Source organism: Spermophilus citellus (assembly GCF_964194105.1).
Source record: "Spermophilus citellus genome assembly, chromosome: 8".
NCBI classification, from domain to species: Eukaryota; Metazoa; Chordata; class Mammalia; order Rodentia; family Sciuridae; genus Spermophilus; species Spermophilus citellus.
The window spans coordinates 29,571,781-29,596,777 of NC_138189.1; the positions used below are offsets into that span (position 1 = coordinate 29,571,781).

The 24,997-nt window shown below is 39.2% G+C and overlaps 1 protein-coding gene across 1 annotated transcript in view; it reads left to right on the plus strand.

Annotated features, from left to right (window-relative positions):
* Positions 1-24,997, plus strand: part of NWD2 (NACHT and WD repeat domain containing 2) — a gene marked incomplete at its 3' end in the record, with an annotated part of 150,254 nt that overhangs the window by 55,031 nt on the left and 70,226 nt on the right. Inside the window, exons 2-3 of the mRNA XM_081304419.1 lie at positions 2,172-2,260; positions 21,688-21,804. Of these exons, the coding sequence (XP_081160545.1) occupies positions 2,172-2,260; positions 21,688-21,804 (206 nt within the window). The remainder of the gene's footprint in view (positions 1-2,171; positions 2,261-21,687; positions 21,805-24,997) is intronic.

Genomic DNA, 24,997 nt, shown 5'->3' on the forward strand with positions numbered 1-24,997 from the left:
TAGAGGAAGATCTTGATGGATTGGCTATGGTAGGAGTTTGTAAAAGAGAAAGAAGAATCCATCAAGGATACCCCAAATTTATTTATTGGACACATTAGAATTTCTACGACCCTTAGCCATTTTTTATAGCTATTGTATTCATTGCTTTCAAAGGTTGATTCTTTTTGTAGTTGCCTGTCTCCGGGGTAAAGCAGAGCAATGCATGGCTTCCAATCTGAGTTGTCTAAACTAGTGACCATATAACCTGGCCAGTTTCTTAATCCCTCTGTCTTTAGTTTCTTCTATCAAAAGAACAGAATAAAAATTTCACCTATTTCATATGGTTGTCATCAGAAATGACCAAGGGAAAAAAAACCACATAGGCTTGCTTAGCACACTACCAGATTATAGTAAGACTATTCACTATTAGTAAATATTAGTGATTGAGTACTATATTTCTGTCTTTTCCTCCTCACTTTTGCACATGCAGGCCTCAGTACTCAGTAATAAGAATTATAATTAGATTTTTTTTAAGAAACAAGAAATTTCTGTTCCTTCTATCATTCCATAGTTATTTCATGTATCAAATACTAACTTTAGAATTTCAGAACACTCAGACCTGTTGAATATAGTCCCAACTTCCATATATGGAAGTATTTGTTTTTTAAATGACTTTTGTTGTTGTAGTTCTTTGGATTTTAAAAAATCTGTCAAGACCTTTTAGAGAGATTGACTATTAGCAGGTTTAATATAAAGTCAGTGTTTTCAGCTTTTTAAATGGGGCAAGAGAGGATAGGTATCTGATCCCAAGATTATGTAAATGATATAAAAGCTTAATGTGCTGTGTCTGGCAATGCCGTGACACCACAGGGCCCCATCAGCCTGGTTTTCTGTTTGCCCTTTGGGCTCAGGACCACATTGGATATCTACTGTGTGGAAAGACCCAGTTTAGGTATCAGAGGAATCTGAAGCTCTCTCTTCTTCTGACTGATTTTCATCTAAACTCTGGTGCCTGCCACTCTGCTGGGCTGTAGCTACATTTCAGACTCTTGAAAGTGGTTCTTTGTTTCTTCTCAAAATAGGCTTAAGAATAGTAGGAAAATAGAGTGGGTCACCACAGCTTATGGTTAAATATTTCATGGGCAGATGTGCTTGAGAATAAGAAGGAAATTCTTTTGAGTTCTTATCTGCATTGTAAATGTGCCCTGCAGATGTTCCATCATTTCAGCTGGGATTAAGGTACATTTAGCAAAGGACACTTTTCATGAGATAACACATTCACTTAATTTTTGAAAGGAAAAAAAAAACTTTCCAATGGTTCACTGGAGTTCATGGGGCAAGGACACCCCTCTTTGGCTGTAATACTTCTAGAGTGTCACCATGGATGCAAGAGAATCATGGCATTCAGCACAGGAGGCTTGGGAATTCCTTTCTGTGCAAAATGTTCAACATTAAATGCGTGTGGGTTTGTTCTCTAATTCTGGTTTCAGGTTCTTTGTCTCATATTTTCTAATGACAGGATAAAAATATTTTATTTCAGAACTTTTGCATGATGTGGCACATTAAAAAAAATAACCATTCTTAATATAACAAAGTCCCTAAACCTAAAATGTGAGATGTTCCTGTTAAACCCTTGCCCCATTGAATCTACAGAGGGTGGGATCTGCTAGTTTTTCATGTTTGCTTCCACTATTGGTCTCTCATAAATTTTTATGCTGATTGCCTGGATACTGTGTCAAATTTGTAAACGTTGCATTATTTCTAATCTCTACAGGAAAATATATGGTGTGGATTTTTGGTACATCAATAACTAAATCAATGCATGTGTGAGTTGAAATTTTTGCATGTCATTGAGCTAAAACAGGGGAATCTATAATGTCACCTACTTCCCCCAAAGACAGGGTGGTCATGACTATTTAAAAGTTTGATAAACTCCAATGTGGGCATAAAGAATCAACTCGGTTCTCAATCCTGCACAGAAAATGGACCAGTGAGGCTCTCGTCCATCCTGTGTGCTACTTATACATGCCTACTGGGTGGATCTCTGGGGAATTATCCCAGCAGCCCAATATCCCACCACTTCAAAACTTAGCACCCCAATTTCATATATTAACATTAATATTTAAGTTTTTATTATTTTCCAGAAATATGTGGGCATACCTCACTTGTATATGTTTGTTTTTCTACTGTAGACACGGGAGCAGAAAGACGGGCACTGAGAGAAAATGTATATCCTAAACTGAGAGAATTCTGCAGAGAAAACTATGGACTGGAATTTCAGGTAACTCTAATGCTAATTTCATTTTTAATTATATCAGCTGAATAAGTAGTCGTTTGTTTCTTTTTAGAATTCAAGTGTGGTAAAATACAAGTTGTAAGCCCTGAAAATGTTCATTTCTATTAGGATGGGTATAAAAGAAAATTGTAAAATGGAAATAAAAGTTATTTTTAATTTTTTTTTTAATTTTTTGCTGTGATTCTTGGACCCTGCCTGGTACTGGCCATCTTTTTTTAAAAAAAACCATATTCATTTGCTTTTTAACAGTCTCTACTATCAAAAAGATAGGTCACTGAGCACCTGCCCTTAAATTTTAAGCTGTGGTCTTCTGGGATGTTCTGCATCTAAAGGCAGGGCCAACTTTTTGAAAGTATTTCTTTTTCAGCAGCCTGGCCAGCTCTTGCCTTCTAACTGCCTTCTGGTTTTTAATTCACATTGTAGAATATTCTTTTTTCTGAGTATTTCAGGGCTTTACCATTTACCCAAAAGTGTGTGTGTGTATGGGGGGGTGTATTAAGGTTTGAATATGAGGTATCCCCCAAAAGCTCCTGTGTTAATGTAGGAACATTCAGAGGCAAAATGATTAATGAGAGTTGTAACCTTTTAAGTCCATTCTAGTTTGAATGGACTGACTGGGTGGCACCTGAAGGCAGGTGGGTGTGGCTGAAGGAGGTGAGTCACTGGGGCATGCAATGGAAGAGTTCATCTTCCCAATGGCCCCTTCTCCCTTGCCTCTCCTTCCTGGCCACTATGAATGAAGTAGCACCATGATGTGCTGCCTCTCCTTGGGCCCAAAGCAGTGGAGTTGGCCCACCATGAACTAAACCTCTGGAACTATGAGCTAAAATAAATTTCCCCTCTTCTGAGTTGTTCATGACAGATATTTTGATCACAGCAAAGAAGAGCTGACTAAAACAGCTTTTATGTGTGTATGTGTGTATCAGCCTGACAGTAACTTCCCATGTCATTGCTAAAGTTCATATGGTTTTTATACACTGTAGATTTTGCACCTGGGGAAAAACAAACCGTACTTGAAAACATTGAATGCATCTTGGACATTCAAAACTTGAAAAAGGAAATGGCTCCTGAAGAAGATAATAGTATCTATTCAGAATTTTTCAGCTGGCCACCATTTGCACTTACAATGGAAATCTTAAGTCTCTGGTACTACCTCAACTGCACATCAACATTGCCAAGTGATGCATATGTAATAGGGTTTATGGTACAAGAATGGAAAATGTACCATTGTTAATGGATGAAAATGTCACCCTTCATTTGTTGCCTCTTAGATAAATATTTTATCTTGGTATACCTCATGATGTGTTCTAATATGATGTATAAAATAATTGTCTCTAAATGACCTCAGTCTCAGAGCACAGTGTCAGCAGCAGGCCGTATGACACACATAGTGAATAGTTACTCATAAGTCACCATTTACTTGATAAATTGTGAGCCTAAATTAAATTCCTTGTCATGAATTCAGCACTGCCTTCTCGGAGGAATCTGGTTCTACTGATAACAGGGTCCCGATTGTTACAAAACTTCCAATCTGTCAGGATTCCCGACGACTTGGACACTCCTTCGGGACTCTGTTGCTATAGAAAAAGAAATGTGTCCAAGCATATTAATCCCATCTTTGAGTTTGTTTTGCATCCTTCTTGTTATTAAATAGAGGAGGTTGTTGGCTGGCCTCCATAGAACACAGTATTGACAAGGATTTGCTGAGGGGAAAAAAAGTATAATTTCCAAATTAGAGGTGGGCACAGGAGAATACAAGAGAGCCCGAAAGAAATTGCAGAAGGCAAAGCCTGTAGAATAAATTGAGGGCAAGAATCATTCTAGACAGGTGTACTGGGTCAGTCGGTGAGATCCTGGAAAAAAGACATGGACTAGGAACCCAGAGTAAGTTAATTGGCCCATCCTTCAGCTCAGTATTTATACTAGGGATTGTCACTCCTTACAGGTCCAAGATGGTGTTTAGAATAAGTAAACCTTGCAAGGTTGCTTTTGCTTACCGGTTGTAAGCTCAGCAGGAGCTCAAATACATAACATCTGAACCTTCTAAGACTGTACTTCTTACTCTAGACTTTTATAGTAGGTTATTTATGGAGCTTTTCCCTGAAGCTATATTTTCCAGCGAGATTGTTCTCTCTCCTCAGCGGCAATAAAATATGTGCCAGAAGCTTCCTGAGAAGCCAGTTCACCTCACAGTATCCCAGATTCCATCTTTGCTTGTGCCCTGCACACAGAAGAAATCCATTTCCAAGTCACTTACACACACCAGTCTATTTGGTACCTGCCTCTGTTTGCTCATATTTGCAGGTTTAGTCCCTCCACCTGCAGTGTTTTCCATCTGGCTCCTCCCCTATGCCACCTCCTGCATCCTCCGACCTGATCTCAAGTTGCTCTCCTCTCTTCCTGGCCCACTGCTCTGCCGCCTCTTGTGCTGCTTTGGCTCTTTCCTTCAGCCATGATCCGTGTCAGGAATACTTAGCTCTTCATCCTCATAGGCCTGCTTTCTAATTGTCCCTCGGGTCTCCACTGAAATGTCATTTCCTAGAGATGATTCTCTGATGATACAGTCTGAAGTCACAACATAGATATTTTATGATGCAGTATTTTTTTTAAAGAGAGTGTGTGTTTTTTTTAATATTTACTTTTTAGTTTTTGGTGGACACAACATCTTTGTTTGTATGTGGTGCTGAGGATCGAACCCGGGCCGCACGCATGCCAGGGGAGCGCGCTACCGCTTGAGCCACATCCCCAGCCCCTATGATGCAGTATTTTCAGTTCTTTGCATAGCATGTGTCAGTCTCAGATATCTTTCTTGTTTGCTGATGGATTGGCTTGCTTATTTTCTTTCTCCCACAAGAACAAGGGCTTGTCTGCCTTCATGGCAACTACATTCATGTCTCTAGAATAGTACCTGGTACCTAGGAAAAGTTTGTAAGACTTTACTAATGAATGAGGAATGAACACACAAAAAGAGGACTCAGTCCAAGAATCATTTCCTTAAGAAAACTTTCTCTAATCCCAGGATGTGACATATGCCCTTCTTATTGTTCCTCTAAAATTCTGTGCATAACTACCAATCATTCAGTATATTTTAAAAGTGTGTGTTGAGCACTGACCACATGCTGGTCAACATTCTAAACTCTGGGACTACAGGAGCAAACCCTAAAGGCCCTCTTCTGTAAAGTTTTCAGTGTTGTTGAGGGATACAGATAATAAACGGATATATTGCAGCAGTAATAAGTGCAGCTTATCCCATAAATGCTTTGATGAAAAACAAAGTAGGGTAAGGGGGTTTAGGGAATGCCAGGTGGTCCAAAAAAGAACTTGAACAGAAATCTGCAGAAGGTGACAGCAAATCATGTAGATGTCAAGGGAAGGAGAATTCCAGATGTAAGGAACAAGGAAAAGGATCTGAGACAGGAGTGGGTTTAGAACATCCTAAGAAAAGTAAAGAAGCCAAGAATGAGTGGAGTGAGGGAAAGAATTACAGTTGACATCAAAGTTGGGTCATAAGGGACCTTACGGGCCAAGATTAAGGACATGGAATTTCACTGAATGAGAGGAAAAGAGCAACATGATAAGACTTTCAGAGGCTTGTTTAGGCACTTTGAACAGGGAGGAATGGTGGAACAAGAAGTGGTCATGGCAGGCTCTAACATGAGCAATGGAGAGAATGAGATGTCATTTGGTGGGCGCTTCCTCACACTGCACGTGTGTCTTATTCAGCTCATCCCAATGATCAGTTAAGCAGCTGGTACATCATAAGCCATTTAATAAAAGTTTTCTTAAATTAGATTGATAAACATGCAAGTAGTATGTTAAGCCAGCCCATGTGCCTTTGATCTACGTGCCTGTTTAGTGGGCCATTCTGTGGCATTGCCTTTGTTTCTTTCATTTAAACTCAGATGTTTAATGAAAATGCGCCAGTCTGATTATGTGAACTTCAATTAATTCTGCGTGTGACCTATAGAGTGACTACTCAGAGAGGAAAACAACAGTGGAAAGAACACCAAGCCCTCTCAAAGTGATGAACGCCCGTGGATTCAGAAAAAGGCACAGCGTTTAAACGTGGCATTTAATTTGCTGGTGTTCACTAAGTGCCTTTGGCTACAAAGAGGATAGAAAAATAAGAAGAAGGGGAATGAACTGAGAAAAAGAAAAGCAGACTGGGGCGAAAGCATGTGGTGTGGGACCCAATAGATAAAAGGCTGATGATTCTTCCCCAGATACCACCTGTTCTTGCTTTCAAATCTCCTCTCTATTCCTGCTGCTCAGACCCCGCTCTAACCTGCAGGGCTGCAAGTAGTGAATGAAGATATAGCACCTTAACAGGTCTCTTCCTGCTTACCCCCACCAGGCCACAGTCTGTAAGGAAGGAACTCTTTTGTTTTTAAGTTCCCAGGGCCTGGAACAGAGTTCCATGTTGAGTAGGGTTTTAGAAAAATGTGCTTAGCAGAACCACCCACCACCAGCACCCTACTTGAGTCTTTCTATACACCACCACCAGAGCATCCTCTTGAAAGGTCATATTGTGGGTTCCTTTAGGTGTTGAATGGCATCCATGGCCTCCAGGGTTTTAATATGAGCCTAGCTATTTCTCCAGCTTTTCTGCTATTCCTCCTAACATTAGCAGTCAGGCCATTGTTAGCCTGTCCTTGGAACACAGCTGGCCCATGGCTCGTTTTGGACTCTGAGATCTCATTCTCTGTACGCATTTCAATTTTCCCCTCCTATCAGACATACCCTTTCACCCCCAGCCATCCTTATCCCTGTCCTTCAAAGGCCATCTCAAAGCCTGATTTCCCAGTGACAGGTATCCAAAAGAATGCAAAAGAGAAAGTAACTAGAAGAGAGATAGTTGGAATAAAATTCACTTTTACATGTTAAAAAAGAAAAAGCTCAGAACATGATTAAGAAAATCGTTATTTCACTTATCAAAATAGTAACTTTTTATTTGATTACTTTTGAACATTACATTAATAGGATGCAGGACCTAAAATAATGCAGTTTTCAAAAATTCTGTGGAATCATGACTGAATGGCTGTCATGTATGAGGCAAAAAAGACTAAAACAGTCGGCAATCATCCGCCTGCTGTATTGATTACTGAAATGATCTGAAATCGGGAGAGGCTCATGCTGATAACTCTCACGGCTTTTATTTCTAAATGTTAACAGTCCTTGTCTTGATAGGTGCCGTTTGTTTCCTTTTGCACTTTTGCTAAACATAGCTTTCAAAAGTGATTTTCTTGTATGCCTTTGCAATTAAGTGTAATAGTGTGGTCTTCCAGGGAGAAATCCTCCCATGTGTCAGCTGCAGCCCTTCCCCTTCACTCTATGGGGCCTGCTGGCTTCCCAGGTGCATAGAGAAGTGTGAGAGTGAAACCCTCACACCTGCCACAGGAAAATCCTGCTTTCTGCCTCAGGATGGCATCGTAATGACTGCTGGAGGCACCAGAAGGGGTGGATGCTCATCCTGGGTGAAGGTGCCACCAGACTTCTTGGGTCTGGGGTTGGTCCTGTCTTCTTCACTAATGTCCCATCTGTCCATGTTTCCTTTGGCAGCACAGGTCCAGCCCTGTCCTCCTGCTCATCTCCCGCCTCCCACGAGCCACAATTAGAGCACTGATCTTCTTAAGCAGAAGTCTTTACGGTGACATCCCTGCATCAGCATCTCCTCTCTTCCCTTCATAGTTGCATAAGGATAACTGCACGTTTTGAATGTTAATGTGTTCAAAACAGAACTCATTCCTCTTCCCATTTTCCTAGTTTCCCAACTGCCACTATTCCCAGCCTTCAAGACTTTCAACTCTTGGCTCATAATTCCTTCTTCCACCCTTTACACCCTGGGCCTAATCTGTTGCTGTCCCCATTGATTCATCTGCTGCAGATTTCTTAGAAGTAAATGCAAATTTTCTTTGCATTTCACAAGTCTCTGGCTTTGCTCAATCTTCCACTTCTTAATAGCTGAATGGCTAAGGGGACCTTTTTCTGATTTCTCCCTGCTCTTGCCATGATTTTGCTCTGGTCAGGCCATACAGCGCTGCTTTAAACAATCCTATCTGACATGGTACTTCCCAGATTTAATTGATTCTCAGATGCATGGCTTTTCGCATTTTTTTATATCTCTGAATTTGGAATTCATCTTACAAATAAGTGGTGTGCATTGTGTATTTGGCAGCACATTTCTTTTTTAGTGATATGTATAATACTGGATCAGCTCCAGCACTGAAGCTATTTTAGATTCAATACAGTGCAGCCTCTTACATCCATTGAAGCATATAGGGGAAACAGCATGAATTTTTCTGTTATATATTCTGGTGTTCAAATCCTGAATCTGCAGATTACAATCCTATGATTCTGAGCACATTGTTTGATCTCTTTCATACACAGTTGACTCCTCTGTAAATGAATTGGTTAGTGATTATTTTCCAAGAAGGTTGTAAGAGATTTTTTAAAAAGTGCCTTGTCAAGTGGATGGAATTTAGCCAATATCAATTTCCTTCTCTTTTACCCTTTTAATTCTTCCTCCTCATCCAGAACTTAGTACAATATGAAATTATTAATGCACATTTTTTTCTTTTTTGAGAACTAGGGATTGAACCCAGAGGTGCTCTGCCACTGAGCTACATCCTCAGTCTATTTATTTTTATTTATTTTATTTATTTGTTTGTTTTTGAGACAGGATCTCACTAAGATGCCAAGGCTGGCCTCAAATTTGCAACCTCCTACCTCAGTTTCCCAAGTTGTTGTGCCTAGCTATCATGAATGTTTATCTTTGGCTTTCTTGGGTATAATAAAAGATCTTTATTCTGGTCATTCTAAGGTCTGTGTGAAGGTTGTTCAGCATGTGGTAAAGAATGCATGTGAATGGGAAGAATATCCAGGAAATATTTATTGTCTTCTTTTTAAGAAGAGATTATTTAGCAAAACTAAACCAGAAGTTCAGACCAAAGTACACCATGGTACTTCTGTGACAGAATACCTGAGACTGAGTAATCTATGAATGAACAGAAATTTTGTTGTATCATGGTTCTAGAGGCTGTAAAGTCCAAAGTCAAGGTGCCCCCAGAGGTGGTGCCTGGTGAGGGTCCAGTCTCTGTCTCCAACATGGCACCCGAACACTGATTCTCTGGACAGGAGGATCACTCTGTCCTCACATGGTAGAACATGGAAGGATAAAAGAAACAAACTCCTGCTTTCTGCCCCTTTTCAGAGCAGCATTAATCCATTCGTGAGAGAAGAGCCCTTATGAACTGACACCTCCCAAGAGACCCCACCTCCCAATTGTCCAGTTGGAGATTAAGTTTCCAACACATGAATTTCGTGGGATACAGTCCAACCATAAAATCCAGAATCAGGATGTTAGCTTAAGAGAAGATCCCTCAATTATTTTTATCACTCTTTTGGCACATCAGCCTATTCTGTAGCCCTCTGTCCCTGGAGATCTAAATGTACAGAAAAGGTACAGTTTGTTCACAAGACAGGGCTAGACATTTAAAAAAAAAAATGAAAGGAGGAGGAAAAAATGAAGGCAAAGTTCAGGTTTGCTTCCCCATTTCCTTTCTCTGAGCTTTGCTTCAGAAGAGGAGAGGTACATTAGTAGGCAAAAGTAAGCCAGTAAATGGGCAACTCTTAGCACAGCTTGCCTCTGCCGTATGCATAGGAAGCCCCCACCGCTGAGCCTCCTGGGGCTGGTCACATGGTGGTTGTGGCACTGGAGACCCTAAGGCTAAACTCTCCCAGGCTGCCTTCAGTTACTATGTGTCACACATACTGAGTTGAGAGTCTCCGCCAGACCCCATGGCAGAGACATGACCACACAAAAGGCTGGGGTTACAGTGGGATGGCACATGGGCAGAAGTCTGGAGCTCTTCATCTAGAAAGGAGAAGTCTGGGATGCATCAGCTACAGAACACCAGGCTCTGAGCAAGCTGAGAAGGAAAGCCAGCACTTGGGTTTTATCTGCCCCGACTCCAGCCGTGACTGGCAGGCAATCAGTGGGCATCACCAGAGCCTGTGCCTAAGAACTCTTATTTCTCTCCCCGTGATATGAAGTAACCCAAATGTCATCCCAGGAGAGGGAGAAGCCATGACTTTAGAGAGACTTGGTGCCTTGGTCCAAGACAGAATGAGCTCTCAAATAAACTCCATAAAAACACCATTTTGAACTAAGGTTTAAACAAAGTAGAACTAAAAGTTCACTTTATCCTCTTTGGCAAAGGATGGAAACATGGGCCAGAAACTAAAACTAACTTCAGACAAAATAAAGAAATTACGTTCTCTATGCACATTAAAGTAGTTAGATTCTGTGAGCTTTGTGTTAGCTTGACGTTACTATTATTCAGTTGGGCCATCCTCATCCACACTGACGGTCCATCGGTGCCACCTGCTACCTTTCTTGCACTATTTGCCATCTCACCACAGCCCTCCTGTTCCCTCCAGCCCAGTCTCCTTTTTGTCCCTACTTTTTTTTTCTCCCAACTCTCTGCCTGCTCAGTCTCAAAATGCATTTCTCCCTATGGATGACATCACTGGATTTGTAATTGACAAGATTTGTTGTGATGCCCTTGGTCTTCTCTGCACATTGTCAACTAATCACCCCTTTCCCATTTTCTGCTAATCAAATGGATGCTGCTTTCTACAGGGAAGTGCACATCTCTTCATTGAATCACACATCATTTCGGCTAAGGCCAGGACTCCAATCTGTTTAGTCACTTTACATTTCTCTGCTGTCCATCAAAAGCCTGGACAGACCTTATCAAATTGATATTCTCTGAAAGTAATATAAACATGTTACATCATCCATCTCCCATCCATGTGAGTGAGCCAGTTTATAGAAGCGGAAGGAAGTTAGAGATAAAAGACAAAAGGAAGGTATTATGTCATAATTGACCTTCATTGCCCCAGTTTACTTCATTGTTCCAGTTTAATTGTAAACCTCAGCTCAGTTTCTGCAGCCTGGAGTGGCTCTTTTGGAATTTTTTGGCCTAACTTCCCAAGGTGGTCCTGTTGTTCTTCCTTTGATTTGTACTTATACACAAATTTCCTAATTTTTTTTCTGAAGATAAAGTAGTGCCATTTGAGGAGGCTTCAGAATTTACTGGATGAGCTATACTTGGCTAAGCATTCTTTTCTGCTAAATTGTGGCTGTCTGATTACTTCCAGCAGTGGAAATCACCCAAAAGGATTAGTCCTTCAATAAACAGAATGGGAAATAGCCCCCATTTGCAGGTGACATTTGAGTGTCCCAGTTGAATACAGTCATCACAAAACCTTTCTCAAATTCTGGTCATACAGTAGCTATTTTTTTCCATCCTCATTTTTTTTTATTTATATTTTAGCAGAGGGAGAAGGCACCTTTTGACAAGTCTTCAGAGAATAAAAAGAGCACTATCTGAGAGGTGGTTTTGTTAATAATTAGATACAGACCCTTGAAAAAACTAACCCAAGTTTCTTCACCTACAAAATAATTTCCTTCTACCTTTCAGCTCCCCAAATTTATGATCTTGTGGCCTTTACCACCTGTACCTAAACAGGCCATGTCACATTACTGCCTTTGCAAGACTATTCTATGTATGCAAAAGGCTGCCCTACACTCTCTGAAGAAGAGTCTCCTATGTAGATGTCCTTCAAGACCAGCGTGTATATTACCTCTTCAGTGGAATCTACCCCGGGTCTCCAGGAACAGATTAAGGGGTTTGATCCCCTGAGCTGCATTCATTTATTCCCAGATATTGATGGAACTCTGCTGTGCACCAGGCAGAGTTATAAGTGTAGCAGATATCTCAGCACTAGAAACAGCCCTGCCTCTTGGAGCTGACAGTCTCATAGAGAACACAGTCAGGAGCACCAGTGACCAGCATGATCACGCCTACTGCAGAGGAAATGCAGGGTGTTCTGGGTGTGCATATGGAGACAGGGGGATAGACTCCATGCAACTAGAGTCCTCAGGAAGGAAGAAAGCCTAGGTCTAAGCTGAATCCTGGATTCAGATAGAGGAAGATATGACTAAATAGAAAAACTGTTCCAGGCAGAGGGAACACATTTTCAGAGGAAAATTTGAAAACTATCTGCCAAGCACCACTTTTGAGTGCTATGTAAACCTTAATTCGTTTAGTCGTTGCTATGAGTCTAGAGGATAGATTGCATTTTCCCATTCTATTAGGTGGAGAAACTTAGAAATACAAATATAAATAACTGTTGAAGATCTGCTACAAGTAAGAGTAGTCAGGATTTGAACCGAGGGAGTTTGGCTTCCATGTCCATGTTCTTAATCCCTGTACCAGACAACCTCTGACACTTGCACATTGGTAAAGATGTACATGTGGATGTATGTGGACATGTAAATGTGTGTATATGTATGAACATGTATACATGTAAATGTTTATATACTTTTAGATGTATATGCATATGTGAATACAATACACACACACACACACACACACACACACACACACACACACACACTTGCAGCCAGAGAGTGAACAGAGAAGGAGAATGTGATATGACATGAAGTTGGAGAGTTGGGCAAGGACCAGATCATGGAGGAGCTCATAAATCAGGCCATGGATTCTAGACACTATCTTCAAAGTGAGAAGAATCTTAAACATGGTATAAAATGGTGTTAAAGCCCAAATTTAAATCCCATCTCAATTCCTACCTATGTGACTGTGGGCAAGTTGGTTAACTTTTCTGTGCCTTCATTTTTCATCTATAAAACAGGGATAATACTTCTTTATACTTTGTAAGTTTAAGGTGTAAATAAGCATATGGCTGAGTAAAAGGAAATCTTTGCTAAAGCGGTCAGATTTGCATTTCTTAAAAGAACCTTCTGCCTCAAGTGTGGTTAATGGGTTAAAGGGAGCAAGAATGCAAGCAAGAAGATAATTTAGGGAGCTGCCATTGAAGTACAGGATACATGTACACTCAAATGTGGTTGTGGAAAGCAGTGATAAGCAGGAACAGAGCCAACTGTGTTTTTCCCTCAGTCACTCTTGGTGGTCAGGTGTCCTACCTCTGAGGGGTACCGGGTGCCCACTTGCAACCTGGTTGAAGTTCCTTTTTGCAGTGAGCTTTGCCAGCTTATGCTCAGTGCAGGTGCTCACCAGCTCCCATATTGCCACTCTTTCTCTGCCTCCAGAAGCTCCTAAAATTGTCTCCATATGCATCAATCCCTGATAGTCAGAGGTTTTGCCTTAGTCCCCAGTTGAGTTCTGCTCTACCACACAAAATTTTTAGGGCTATCTATAGGTTAACTCTCAATCACAGCTGTCAGGTCTGAGCCTTGAATTGTGAAATGGTTGATTTGATTGTCAACATGATTGGATTCAGAGATGCCAAGAATTAAGAGGTGTATGGGTATGTCAATTGTCTGGGAATGATTGGCATGTGGAATATCCTACTGAAATGGATACCCTCCCTAAGCATGGGCAGGGCTGACCAATAGGATGGTGGCTTGGATGGAATAACAGTTGGAAGAGCAAAGAAGCAGCAGCAGATGCAAGCTCCATTCTTCTTGAACGGGTTCTTGATTGCTGCTGCTATGATGGTGAAGATATCGGATTCTAGCTTCCTTCTGGATTATCTGGAAGCCTTTGGTCTCTGACTAGGGTAGGAACGTTGATCCATCCTGTACTGGGGCTTCAGCCTCTTTTACTGTGCAATTACTGGTTCTTCCAGCTGTTTAGCTTGTAGACAGCCATTGTCAAATATCACCTTCTGGTCACATAAGCCAACCTAATAAGTCCCCCTTTTGTAATTATACTTCCTATGGATCTGTTCCTCTAGAGAACCCTAATACAAGTTGTCTTCGTGAATCTTTAAAGGAACTGTCACGTGACCTCATGTTTTCTGAAGACCGCTTTTAACCCTGGGATCAGGAGTGGTCAGTGGGGCTTGATTTAGGACCTGCTTTTCCCAGAATTGCCTCTTTTAGTTGTGTTCCCATATATCTCTTAGCTAAGTATCTTATGACCAAGAAAAAAAATTGCAAGTGACATAAAGTCAGTATTTGCAATAGTTCTGATGAAATTGTAGCCATTGATGATGTGGACCTGCAGGTTGTCCTGACCAGTGCACTTGGGCAAGTCATTCTACCCAGAGAGCATTCACAGGTATAAACTCTAACTCATCTTTGGTAAACAGTGGCCCATAAAACTAGTCTGAGTTCTAAGTTCTTCTCTGCTTACTTTCTTCCGTAAGAAGAATATTCTGGAAATAGAACACAGAGATTGAAACAAATTCCAACCAGTGCTGTCATCGTCACACTTTGACCTTCAGAAGCTGTATCCTGAGGACAGTAATATTGTTGCTATTCAAAAGTTTCTGAACCTGCTCCATGTTCTTCTGAGTATTTTTAATGGAGGAAATGTCTTGAGCAATGGTGGAGTCGATGGGAAGAGTGATCACTGCCCATCATAATAACTTAGGACAGCCTAAGTTATTATGGGACTACTAAGGGATTATTCTAAAAACAAACCTGTGTAGCTACACTTCTGTTTTGCATTCAGATAGTGTCCTATAGTATGGAAAACTAGAAAACATTTTGGAAAATATTTATGTTCAAAAGTTCTTTTCCAAGCAATGACAGTGTAAGGCCGTTATGAATTCAGATTTGATGGTCCTGTGTTTGGGGGTTAAGGGATAAAACTTAGTTCATATTTGTTTCTTAAAAGTTGCTTTATTGTTATGTAGTCTTAGTATTTAAACGTTTGCATCTTATTGCAAGGTATAAGATTTGTTAGGGCTTTATTTGCTGGGTTTTAGCTTTCAGATCCATTCAACACATCATAATAAGCATGATAAATTAGCTTCCCTGAGAATTTTTAAAACAAGTGAGATGGTTTTAAGTAAAAAAGATAAAATCAAATTACTTTCCTGAGCTTTTATACTTAAAATGATGAAATAAGTAAAGGCACATAAAATGTGCTGACAACAAGTTAGTATTCCAATAAATAGTAAATTAGATTCCAGCATCTGCAGCGCCTGGACATTAGGCTAAAAGCTAAACTTAATTTTTTTTAAGTATGTAATAAATCTTGTCTTATTGAGCACTTTAGATTCCAAGTGGTTTTTACTGCTTATTGACCATGCAGATATATGGCGTATGTTTGTCCAAAGTGGTGTTTTATATTACATGAGGTGAATATTTCATTTATTTATTTCTTCCCTGTCTTCAGGAGTTGCTTGATTTTATCTTTTTTCATCATTTTATGCGCATAAAGACTTACGAGACAGAAGAGTTTAATGGAACAAAGCTGGAAACAGAATCTTTTTTAAAAAAACAAAGTTACTAAAGTAGAAAGACATGTTGCTATTGCTGAATAGTTTACTCCATTGTATAGACATATCATATTTATTCATCCACTAATCACTTGATAGAAATTTGAGTTGTTTCTACTTTTTTGATCATTAGGAATAATGCTGTTATTAACACTCATGTTATCAGCTGACCTTGTTGTATTTATTTCTTGCCTTATTGCCCTGACGAGAATATCCAGCAGAGTGTTGAATACAATCTTAAGGGGAAATTTTTCAGTCTTTCTCCATTTAGTATGATGATAGCTGTTGAGTTTTCATAAATGCCTTTTATCAGGGTGAAGAAGTTTGTTTCTACTCCTAATTGCATAAGTGCTTTTATGATGAAAGGAAGGGTGTTGAATTTTGTCAAATGATTTTTCTGTGTCAATTGAGATGATCATGTGGGTTTTGTTCTCTGTCCTATTAACATAACAAATTTCAATTGATTGACTTTTTGATACTTAACTAATGTTGTATTACAGATAAATCCTACTTGGTAGTGTTGTGTAATCATTTTTATATGCCGATGCCGATATGCTGTTAGATTGTGTTTTCTAGTATTAGTTGAAGAGGTTTGTTTTATATTCAGAAGAAATATTGAAGCAATCTTTTTGGGAAAGTTTTTGTCTGTTTTTTGTAGCAAAATCATACCAGTCTCAGAATAAGTAGGGAAGTGTGTCCTCTGCTTCTATTTTTGCACAAGTTTGTGAAAAATTGGTATTAATTATTCTTTAAATGTTTGGTACAACTTGTAAGTGCATCCATCTGGACCTAGGAGTTTCTTTCTGTGCAGTATTTAATTTTTAATTGCTATTCAATCTCTTTTTAAAGATGTCTTCACATTGTCTATTTTTTTTTTTGTTTTTTTATTTTTTATTTTTTTTTATTTTAATTTTATTGTTGGTTGTTCAAAACATTACATAGTTCTTAATATACCATATTTCACAGATTGATTCAAGTGGGTTATGAACTCCCATTTTTACCCCGTATACAGATTGCTGTGTCACATCAGTTACATTTCCATTGATTTACAAATTGCCTTTCTAGTGACTGATGTATTCTGCTGTCTATCCCATTCTCCACTGTCCCCTCACCCCTCCCCTCCCCTCCCCTCCCCTTCTCTCTCTCCATCCCCTCTACTATAAATCGTTTCTTCCACTTATATAATTTTTCTCCTACTCCTCCTTTCCTCTTATATGTAATTGTGTATAACCCTGAGGCTCACCTTCCAATTCCATGCAATTTCCCTTAACCTTCACTTTCCCTCCCGCCTATCATCCCTGTTTAATGTTATTCTTCTTCTCCAGCTCTTCGTCTCTACCCTGTCCTTGGTTACTCCCCTTATATCAAAGAAGACATTTGACATTTGTTTTTTAAGGATTGGCTAGCTTCACTTAGCATAATCTGCTCTAATTCTTAAGTCAGTTTTGCTAATTTGTGTCTTTAGGAATTTGTCCATTTCGTCTAGTTACTAATTCATTGGCATACAGTGAGTTGTTTCTATTATATCCTTTTATAAATATTATTCCTGTAAGGTCAGTAATAATTAACTTTTCTTTCACTCCTGACTGTAGTAATTTGAGTCTTCTTTATTTATTGCTATTGCTTATCCATTTTGTTGATCCTTTCAAAGAATCAAAGTTTTTTTGTTTTGTTGATTTTGTTTTCCTGTTTCACTAATTTGTATCATAATCTCTTACTTCCTTGCTTCTGCTAACTTAGTTAACTCTCGCTTCCTCTTATTTTCCTAGTTTCTTAAATTATTATGTTTGATAATTGGAGATCTTTTTTAATATAATTATTTATAGCTATAAAATTTCTTTTCTGTACTGCTTTAGTTGTATCCCATAAGTTTTGGTCTGTTGTATCTTCATTTTCATCCATCTAAGTATTATTTTATTTCCCTTATGATTTCTTCCTTAACCTGTTACTATTTACAAATATATCAGTTTCCAAAAATTGGTGAATTTCCCAAATTTCTTTGTGTCACTAATTTCTAATCATTCGTTGTATTCAGAGAAGATACTGTGTGTATTATTTAAATCCATTTGAGTTTATTAAGTTGTTTTAAATGAATGTATGTACCATCCTGGAGAATGTTTTGTGTGCACTCTAGAAAAAAAAAAAAAAGTTCAGCTGCTGCTGAGTAGATTATTGTAGATATGTTTGCTGTAGTTGGTTTTGAGTATTGGTCAAGTCTTCTAGTTTTCTGTCAATCTTCCCGGTTGTTCTCTCCTTAGTGAATATGAGATGTTCAGGTCTCCAACTATCATAGCTGAGTCATCTGTTCATCTCTCCATTTCTGACCTTTCTCCATGTCTTTGGGGACTCTGCCCTTACATATTCACTCCTGCTTGTCACATCTTCCTGATGAATTGAACCTTTTATCCTCATGTACTATCCCTTTTATTTCTAATTATATTTTATGTTATATGTCTGATCTTCATAGAGCCAGTCAAACTTTCTTCTGGTTACTGTTTGCATGATGTGTTTTTCTTGGGGTTGCTGTTTGCAGGGCATGTTTTCCTATCCTTTTATTGTCAATCTATTTATATACATGAATTTATTTTTCTCCACATTTTTATTGGCACATTATAGTTGTACATATGCTGGGATTTGTTACATATTCATATGTACACAATATAATTTGGCCAGTATCATTCCCCAGCACTTCCCTCCACCTAAACTTTCTTTGTTCTACTGATCTTCCTTTATATATATTTAAATTTAAAATAGAGTCTTTAGGCAGCATTAAGTCAAATCTTATTTTTATCTACATTGATAGTCTTTGACTTTGGATTGTTTAATCCCTTCACATTTAACTGATATTATTGGTTTACTTGGATTTACATCTGCTGTTTTACTTTTTTCTATCTCATGTTTCTTGTGTTTCTCTGTTGCTCTTCTAGTACTCTGCCTTTGCATTAAGTGAATATTCTATAGTGTAGCATTTTAATTTGTTTTTTCTCACTATATTCAAGTTACATTAGTAATTATTTTAGAGCAAATGCATCTTAATTTATCTGAATCCATTTATAATTTTTAACTAACAGTTTTACAAGCTATAGAAAGATGTCTCCTGTATAGCTCTCATTCTTTTCCTCCTCTTTTGCCTCTTACTGTTATACATGTTACAGCTATGTATAAGTCCAGTGGTCTGTTGTTCTAATTATTACTTTGTATCATTTTGTTGTTAAATAATCTGGAAGGAACAAGTGCCTGTTTATAATTTTTTTATATTAACCTTCATATTTTCCATGTATCTTTACTTGTTTTAAATAAGATCTTCCTCAGCCATCATGCCCTGCTTAACAACAGGGTACACTGTGAGAAATGTGTTGTTTGGCAGTTTTGTCATCATTTCATAATCATAAAGTGTACTCACACAAACTAAGATGGCTATGATGTCACTAGGTGATGTAATCTTATGAGACCATCATATCTGTGGTCTGTCATTGACCAAAATGTTACTATGCAACACATAACTGTATATCCAGTGTCAGCCAAAAAGACAGAGAAAAGGTTACATATATGGATTTTAGATTGTGCATGGCACAACTAAGGGGTACCATTCATATAGCAGTGGTTTTTGTATATTTAGTTTGACAAATTATTGGCAGATGGCCAAAAATGTCTTGTCTTAATGATTTCAGTAATAGTTTTCTAGGATCTGGAAATAAAATGTCAGGAAGAAGGGGGTTTTTCTGAATCATACAGAGCTGAGTGTGATCCCTAGTGGCAGCCCCACGAGGGTTTGGAACTAAGAGATTGGGTGGTGCTTTGTCCTCCGTTCACTCTAAAGAGAATCAGCAAATGAGTAAGCTTGACTGCAATGCCTACCTCGAAACAAGCACAGGTTTCTTTCCCATTCACCTGGCCTCAGCTGTGTAGTTTTCCCAGATGGATCACCATATGGTATCTTCCACGGACAAGCCAAACAGGGTAGGGACAAGTTCCTTTTGTGCCACAAGTATGAATCCAAGAAGTGGCAGAGAAGACCTGAGATCTTACCACACCTGGGCATTGGCCTTTACCCAGTGGTCCCACCAACAGGTCAAACCCAGTGAATCCCAGACTCTGGCCAACCAGTCGAACCATCCCTTCTCTTCCCAGCTTTTCTCTGAACACATTGTTCACACTAGACTGTGAATGTCCTTCTTAGTACAGGAGACCAGAGCCACATGTCAAGGGGGATTCTGTTCCCACCAAGGGGAGACCATGTTCCCAGCACTTGCCACAGCTCTTTGGGCATCTTCCCAAGGATGGTGAGGTGTAAAAGTTCATCTTGTTATTCTAAAACATCAGAAATAGGTCCTAACTTGGCAGGACGTTAATTTACTCTATGGCATTTAAAGCACTCAGAAAAATTCACACATAAGGGTTATTTCTTTGGGGGCGGGGGTACTAGGGATTGAACCCAGCAGTGCTCTCCCTCTGAGCTACATCCTCAGCCTATTTATTTACTTAGGGACAGGGTCTTTCTAGATTGCTGAGGTTGACCTCAAACTTGCAATCTTCCTGCCTCAGCCCCCTAAGTCCCTGGGATTACAGGCCTGTGTTGCTATGCACAGCTGAGTGTTGTTTCTTTATCCTTTTGATTTGCTGGGAACATGACATCTTGCAAGCCATGGACTATCCATTATTCATCAAATTAGATTATTTTATGTCCCCATTCTGACTTTATATTACTAGATAATTTCTGTGCTCTATTGAAACTTGGTAATTAAATAAATACCCAATGGAATTTACTATGATAGTGAAGTATTACGCTTATCTCCACTGCCCTGTAGTCACATGCAGCCAGTAAGCACTTGAGCTGAACTTGTAAATTTTCATTCATTTTTATTTAATTTTAAATAGTCTCAGCTGGAGGCTCTCAGATGAGATGCTGAAGTTATCATCTGAGATGTCCCTTTGCTTACTATTGTATGATTAAATCTTGCAAGGTACATTAAAAGGAAAAGCCCCCAAATCAGTGCATAAAGGTCTGTATGTAATAAAAGTCATGGACTGGGTCATGGAACTATATTATACAGAAACTGTCATAGATCTACCAGCCTTCCAAAAACTAAACTCTGACGTAAGTGAAATCTAGTATACACATATTGTGTGGGGACCACCAACAAGAAACAGGCAACACAGAAAGTTCCAGGGGTCTGCCTGAGCTGCAGAGGAAGACCTACCTTCTGTGTTTCCATCTCCCTGTCTCTCATGCAGACTTCAGCAGAGGTGGGGGAGAGTGTTATTCCTGCTTGTGGGGAAAAATGGAAGGAAAAAGAAATCTTCAAAGCTGCAATTGGAAACATTTACTTTATGCAGATAGCAATTGAGTAAAAGGAATGAAACCCCTACTGCTCAGTGTAGTACTTTTCAAAGAGCATGCTTGTAAAAGTTTACAGTCTTGCAGACTCTTCCCTGGGAGTCTTTGAAGTCAGGAGACAGAAAACATTATTAGGCTCCCTCCTCAGCCGGGCGTGCCTTTTATTGTTTTCCAGCACTCATTTTTTAGATACATGTGGATGAAAGCCAAGCTGCACACAGATAAAACAGACATAACCAGAGTATCTGTCCCCAGGGGGAAGCATGATATTAACAGGGTTATGGGAGATTTTTTTGTTTGTTTAAAAAATGTAAATGCTTAACTTGGGATCAATATATATTAATGCCATTGTGATTTTCCCCTTCTCATATTAAAATGTAACAGTAATATTTTACACTGTGATTTAATTGCCGAAAATACTGTGGTAACCTTATCCCAGCTGCATTCTTCTTTTTAATTCTATTACCATTTCAATACAATGAAAGCCTGCCACCCCAGTGCATCTGACATTTCACATTTCCTTTTCTCTGAGCTCATGGGAACAGTATAATCAGAAATAAAATAAAAATTTAAAAAAGAAATTATCATGTTCCTTCCCAGCCCATCATAGAATTAAAAAAAAATGTCACTTTAGATGGATCTTGAAAAAATTACTTTCCCTCTCTGAAGGACAATGTGCTGCAAAGAGAGAAGTTGAAAGTCACTCTAGCTTGACATTGTGAGCAAGAGCAGAGCCCACAGGGGAATTTAATTTTCCCTCAGGGGAATTAATGCTGCCTCATCCATTTGTCCCCAGGTCATAGATCTGTACTGGGGCGTTGATGAAGATGAATGGGACAGCCCTGAGCTCCAGAAGATGCGCATGAAGCTGCTGGAGGATTGCTTGAAAACTTCTGCAGGTCCATGTTTTGTTGTGGGTATAAAAACACTAATGCTCTATATTAAACCATAGATCAATGTGACTGACAGTTCTTGCCAATTTGTGATTCTTAAGGGGCTTCTAAAAATCATGAAAATGGGGGAGGGGATTACATGTTTTAAAAATGTTAAACTGTCTCCTCACCCTCAACGTGTGAGAACAAAACCTTCTTCAGCTTTTCATAGGAAGCGCTGCAAATTAACGATGAATAATTTGAAATGTTAGCCGAAGGGATAGCTTGGGTTGATGATTTCTACACGTTGTGAGCAGCAGTAAGGATTACAGGTCAGTCCTAGAGTTATTAGCGTAGTTTTATCTTATCCCACCATTTAGTTTATTGCATTATGGTATTTCCGTTTCTCAACATTAGAATTTCTGGCATTTTTTAACAGAGTGGCTGCATAGAATATTGAAGTGAACCAAATATACTGTGTCAAATCCACCAGTACAAAATGGTACCCTGTGAAAGAGTTCATTTCTGTAATGACTTTCAAAGGCTCATTATAAGCTAGAGATTTTACAAGTGTAATGTCATTCATTACAAGTTCAGTATTATTTTCTGCAGAATGCTCACTCCTCTGGGTAGCATGTGATAGTAAGGTAAGTGAGTCGTTCTGTGGCAGGTAATTGTGTAAAACCACTGATTTGTTTAAGAACCTTGTCTTGAATCCAGACAGATTCTTCTAATCCATTGTAACAGGATGCTCTGAGGCTGGGTGATTATTAATGAGGGCTATGAAGAAAATACTATATCATATCGGTAAAAGCTAGAGACAGTATATCCATAAAAGGTTATTAACATTTATATGCATATGCATCTATTTTCCTATCCACATAGGATAGGAAATCCCTGCAGAGATGACTTCAGAAATCTGACCTGCTAATGTCAAAGTTTTTACTAAAAGCATTAAAGGGAGTATAGAGATTTTGTGTGTGCCAGGAGCTATTGTTAGTACTAGGAGTATGGCAGAGTCACCCATGTAAAAATGTCATGTAATCCAGATTTAACTTTAGACTTGAATTCAGATAAAATTTCTTGTCCTCATTGAGCTTGCATTCTTATATGAATGAAAGGGGAGAGAACAGGCAAAAAAAAAAAAGAGAAAAAAGAAACAAGGAACTAACTAAAGGAAACAATAAGTCAGATGGTCGTAAGTGCTATGGAGAGAAAATACAGAAAGAGGAGAGAGAATCCCAGAGAGGAAAAAGATTTACTATTTTCTGTAGAGCAGTTGGAGAAGGCTTCAATGATGAAGGTGACTTGAAGGACAAATGGGAAGAGGAACTGGAAAGCAGACTTACATTCCAGGGGAGGGGAAGGCTCTGCTTGGCTGCCTTGCCTAAAGGAAGAGCAAAGGCAGAGAATGGGAGTGTGGGCTTGTCATGGGCTTTGGAATCTTTTTTTTTTTTTTTTAAGAGATGAACTATCCATTTTGGAAAGAAAACTTCAGTAAGACAGTTCTCCAATCTTGACATTTATTATAAATATTTAATTTTTTGCTCAGAGTAACAAAGGAAGCCACAGAAGTGTGTTGAGCAGAGGATTGAAATTAGCCAAGTCCCATCTTAAAGATGACTTTGGCTGTTGGGTGCAGAACTGGGCAGACCAGACAGACCTTTAGAGAGCTTTGCAATAGCACAAATGTGAAATACACCCAGTGTAGGGGATTGGAAAATGAGTGTCTAAAACAGTGACCTGTGTTCTCAAAGATTCAGAATAGGCCTGAAAGCCATGATAATCATCTGAAGGAAGAATTAAAACACTTTAGTTGCAGAAAAATTAAAACAGTTTCAGAGGATAGGACCAGGACTAGGAGTTGGAAATTACAAGGAAGGCTATTTCAGTTCTGGGTGAGGAAGTCAAAGGGCATAGCTTTCTCTCAGGTTTGGGGGTCACATGGCCCTGGGCTCTGATTGTCATAGCTGAGTGGCACTAGATGACTTATTTCACTGTTTTAACAGTTTCCTTTTCTGAAAAGTAGAGGGGATAATAGGTATTTACCTCAACTTGTAAGGAGGGTATAACTAACAAAGCTGTCTATAAAAAATATAGACCACTAGCATGAAAGATAGCAGAAGTCATATTCCATCATGCTCCAAAAAGCCAGATGTGGAAAGCATCACACGATGAGAAGACCCTGGAGTAGCTCATTTGCCATGATCTCCATAACCATATCTTAATTCAGCCTAAGAAGTTCAGGATTGAGAGAGACATTCTCCTCCTTTTATAAACCTGTAGACTGCAAGTTTGTGCAGTTCTGAAAGTAAAAGCTAACTGATAGGGCAGGAGCAACAACTTCATTGCATGGAAACAAATCATCTGTCCTCCCTCCTGCTCCCTGTTTTAGGCTTAAACTCAGGGAAACCCGTAGTGAAACCCTGTAGAGCAAGCCAGGATTGTTCATCCCATAGTCCCAACTACACAAGGCTTGCTTACTGCTTCTAGGAAAAAGTACGCCTCTTCTGGCTATTCCTGTTGAAACTATGGTAACAGGCATGTGTGTGTATCTTTTGCATTCAAACTTCCTTGCCTAGTGCTCCCTTCCAGTATTTCTAGAAATCATGATGACCCCTGGGAGATGCAAAGCTGGGCATGTTACTTACCCTAATGCTAAAGTCTGGGCAAGAAAATTCACTATTACTAAATGAAAAAATATATATATCTTCACAGATACCAGCCCTTTATATTAAATACAGATGAATTCATGACCAAAGTTTTCATTTTAAATACCCAAGGAATGAGGTCCAGAGGGAACTTCAACTTAAATATTATATGTGCTTGATGCTCTTCAACTTTATTTTCTAAAGCATCATTGGCATGCGGGCTGCGCTGGCAATCCTACAGAGCAGTTTTCACACGTTTTTTTGGGGCACAAAGAGGATAAGGTGCTAAAATAAGGGCACCTGAACATAATGTCAGATCCTGCTTAAGGAGAACTCACTCAGGGGAGATCTCAACTTAGGGAGAACAACATTAGTATAGGGGGCAGAAGGAGGAAAAGCCCAGAATTTTGTGTTTCACAGCCTTGGTGAAGGCCCTAGTTCTGATAGGCTGTCTACCACACTTTATCATATCCACAAAGGTGAGGACATAATAATGGTAAGCATAAAAGTAAATTTTGAATTAACTTCAAAGGTTTGGTTGTGGGGATCAGATTGATCGTGTAGCGTTTTTGTGAAGTTTACA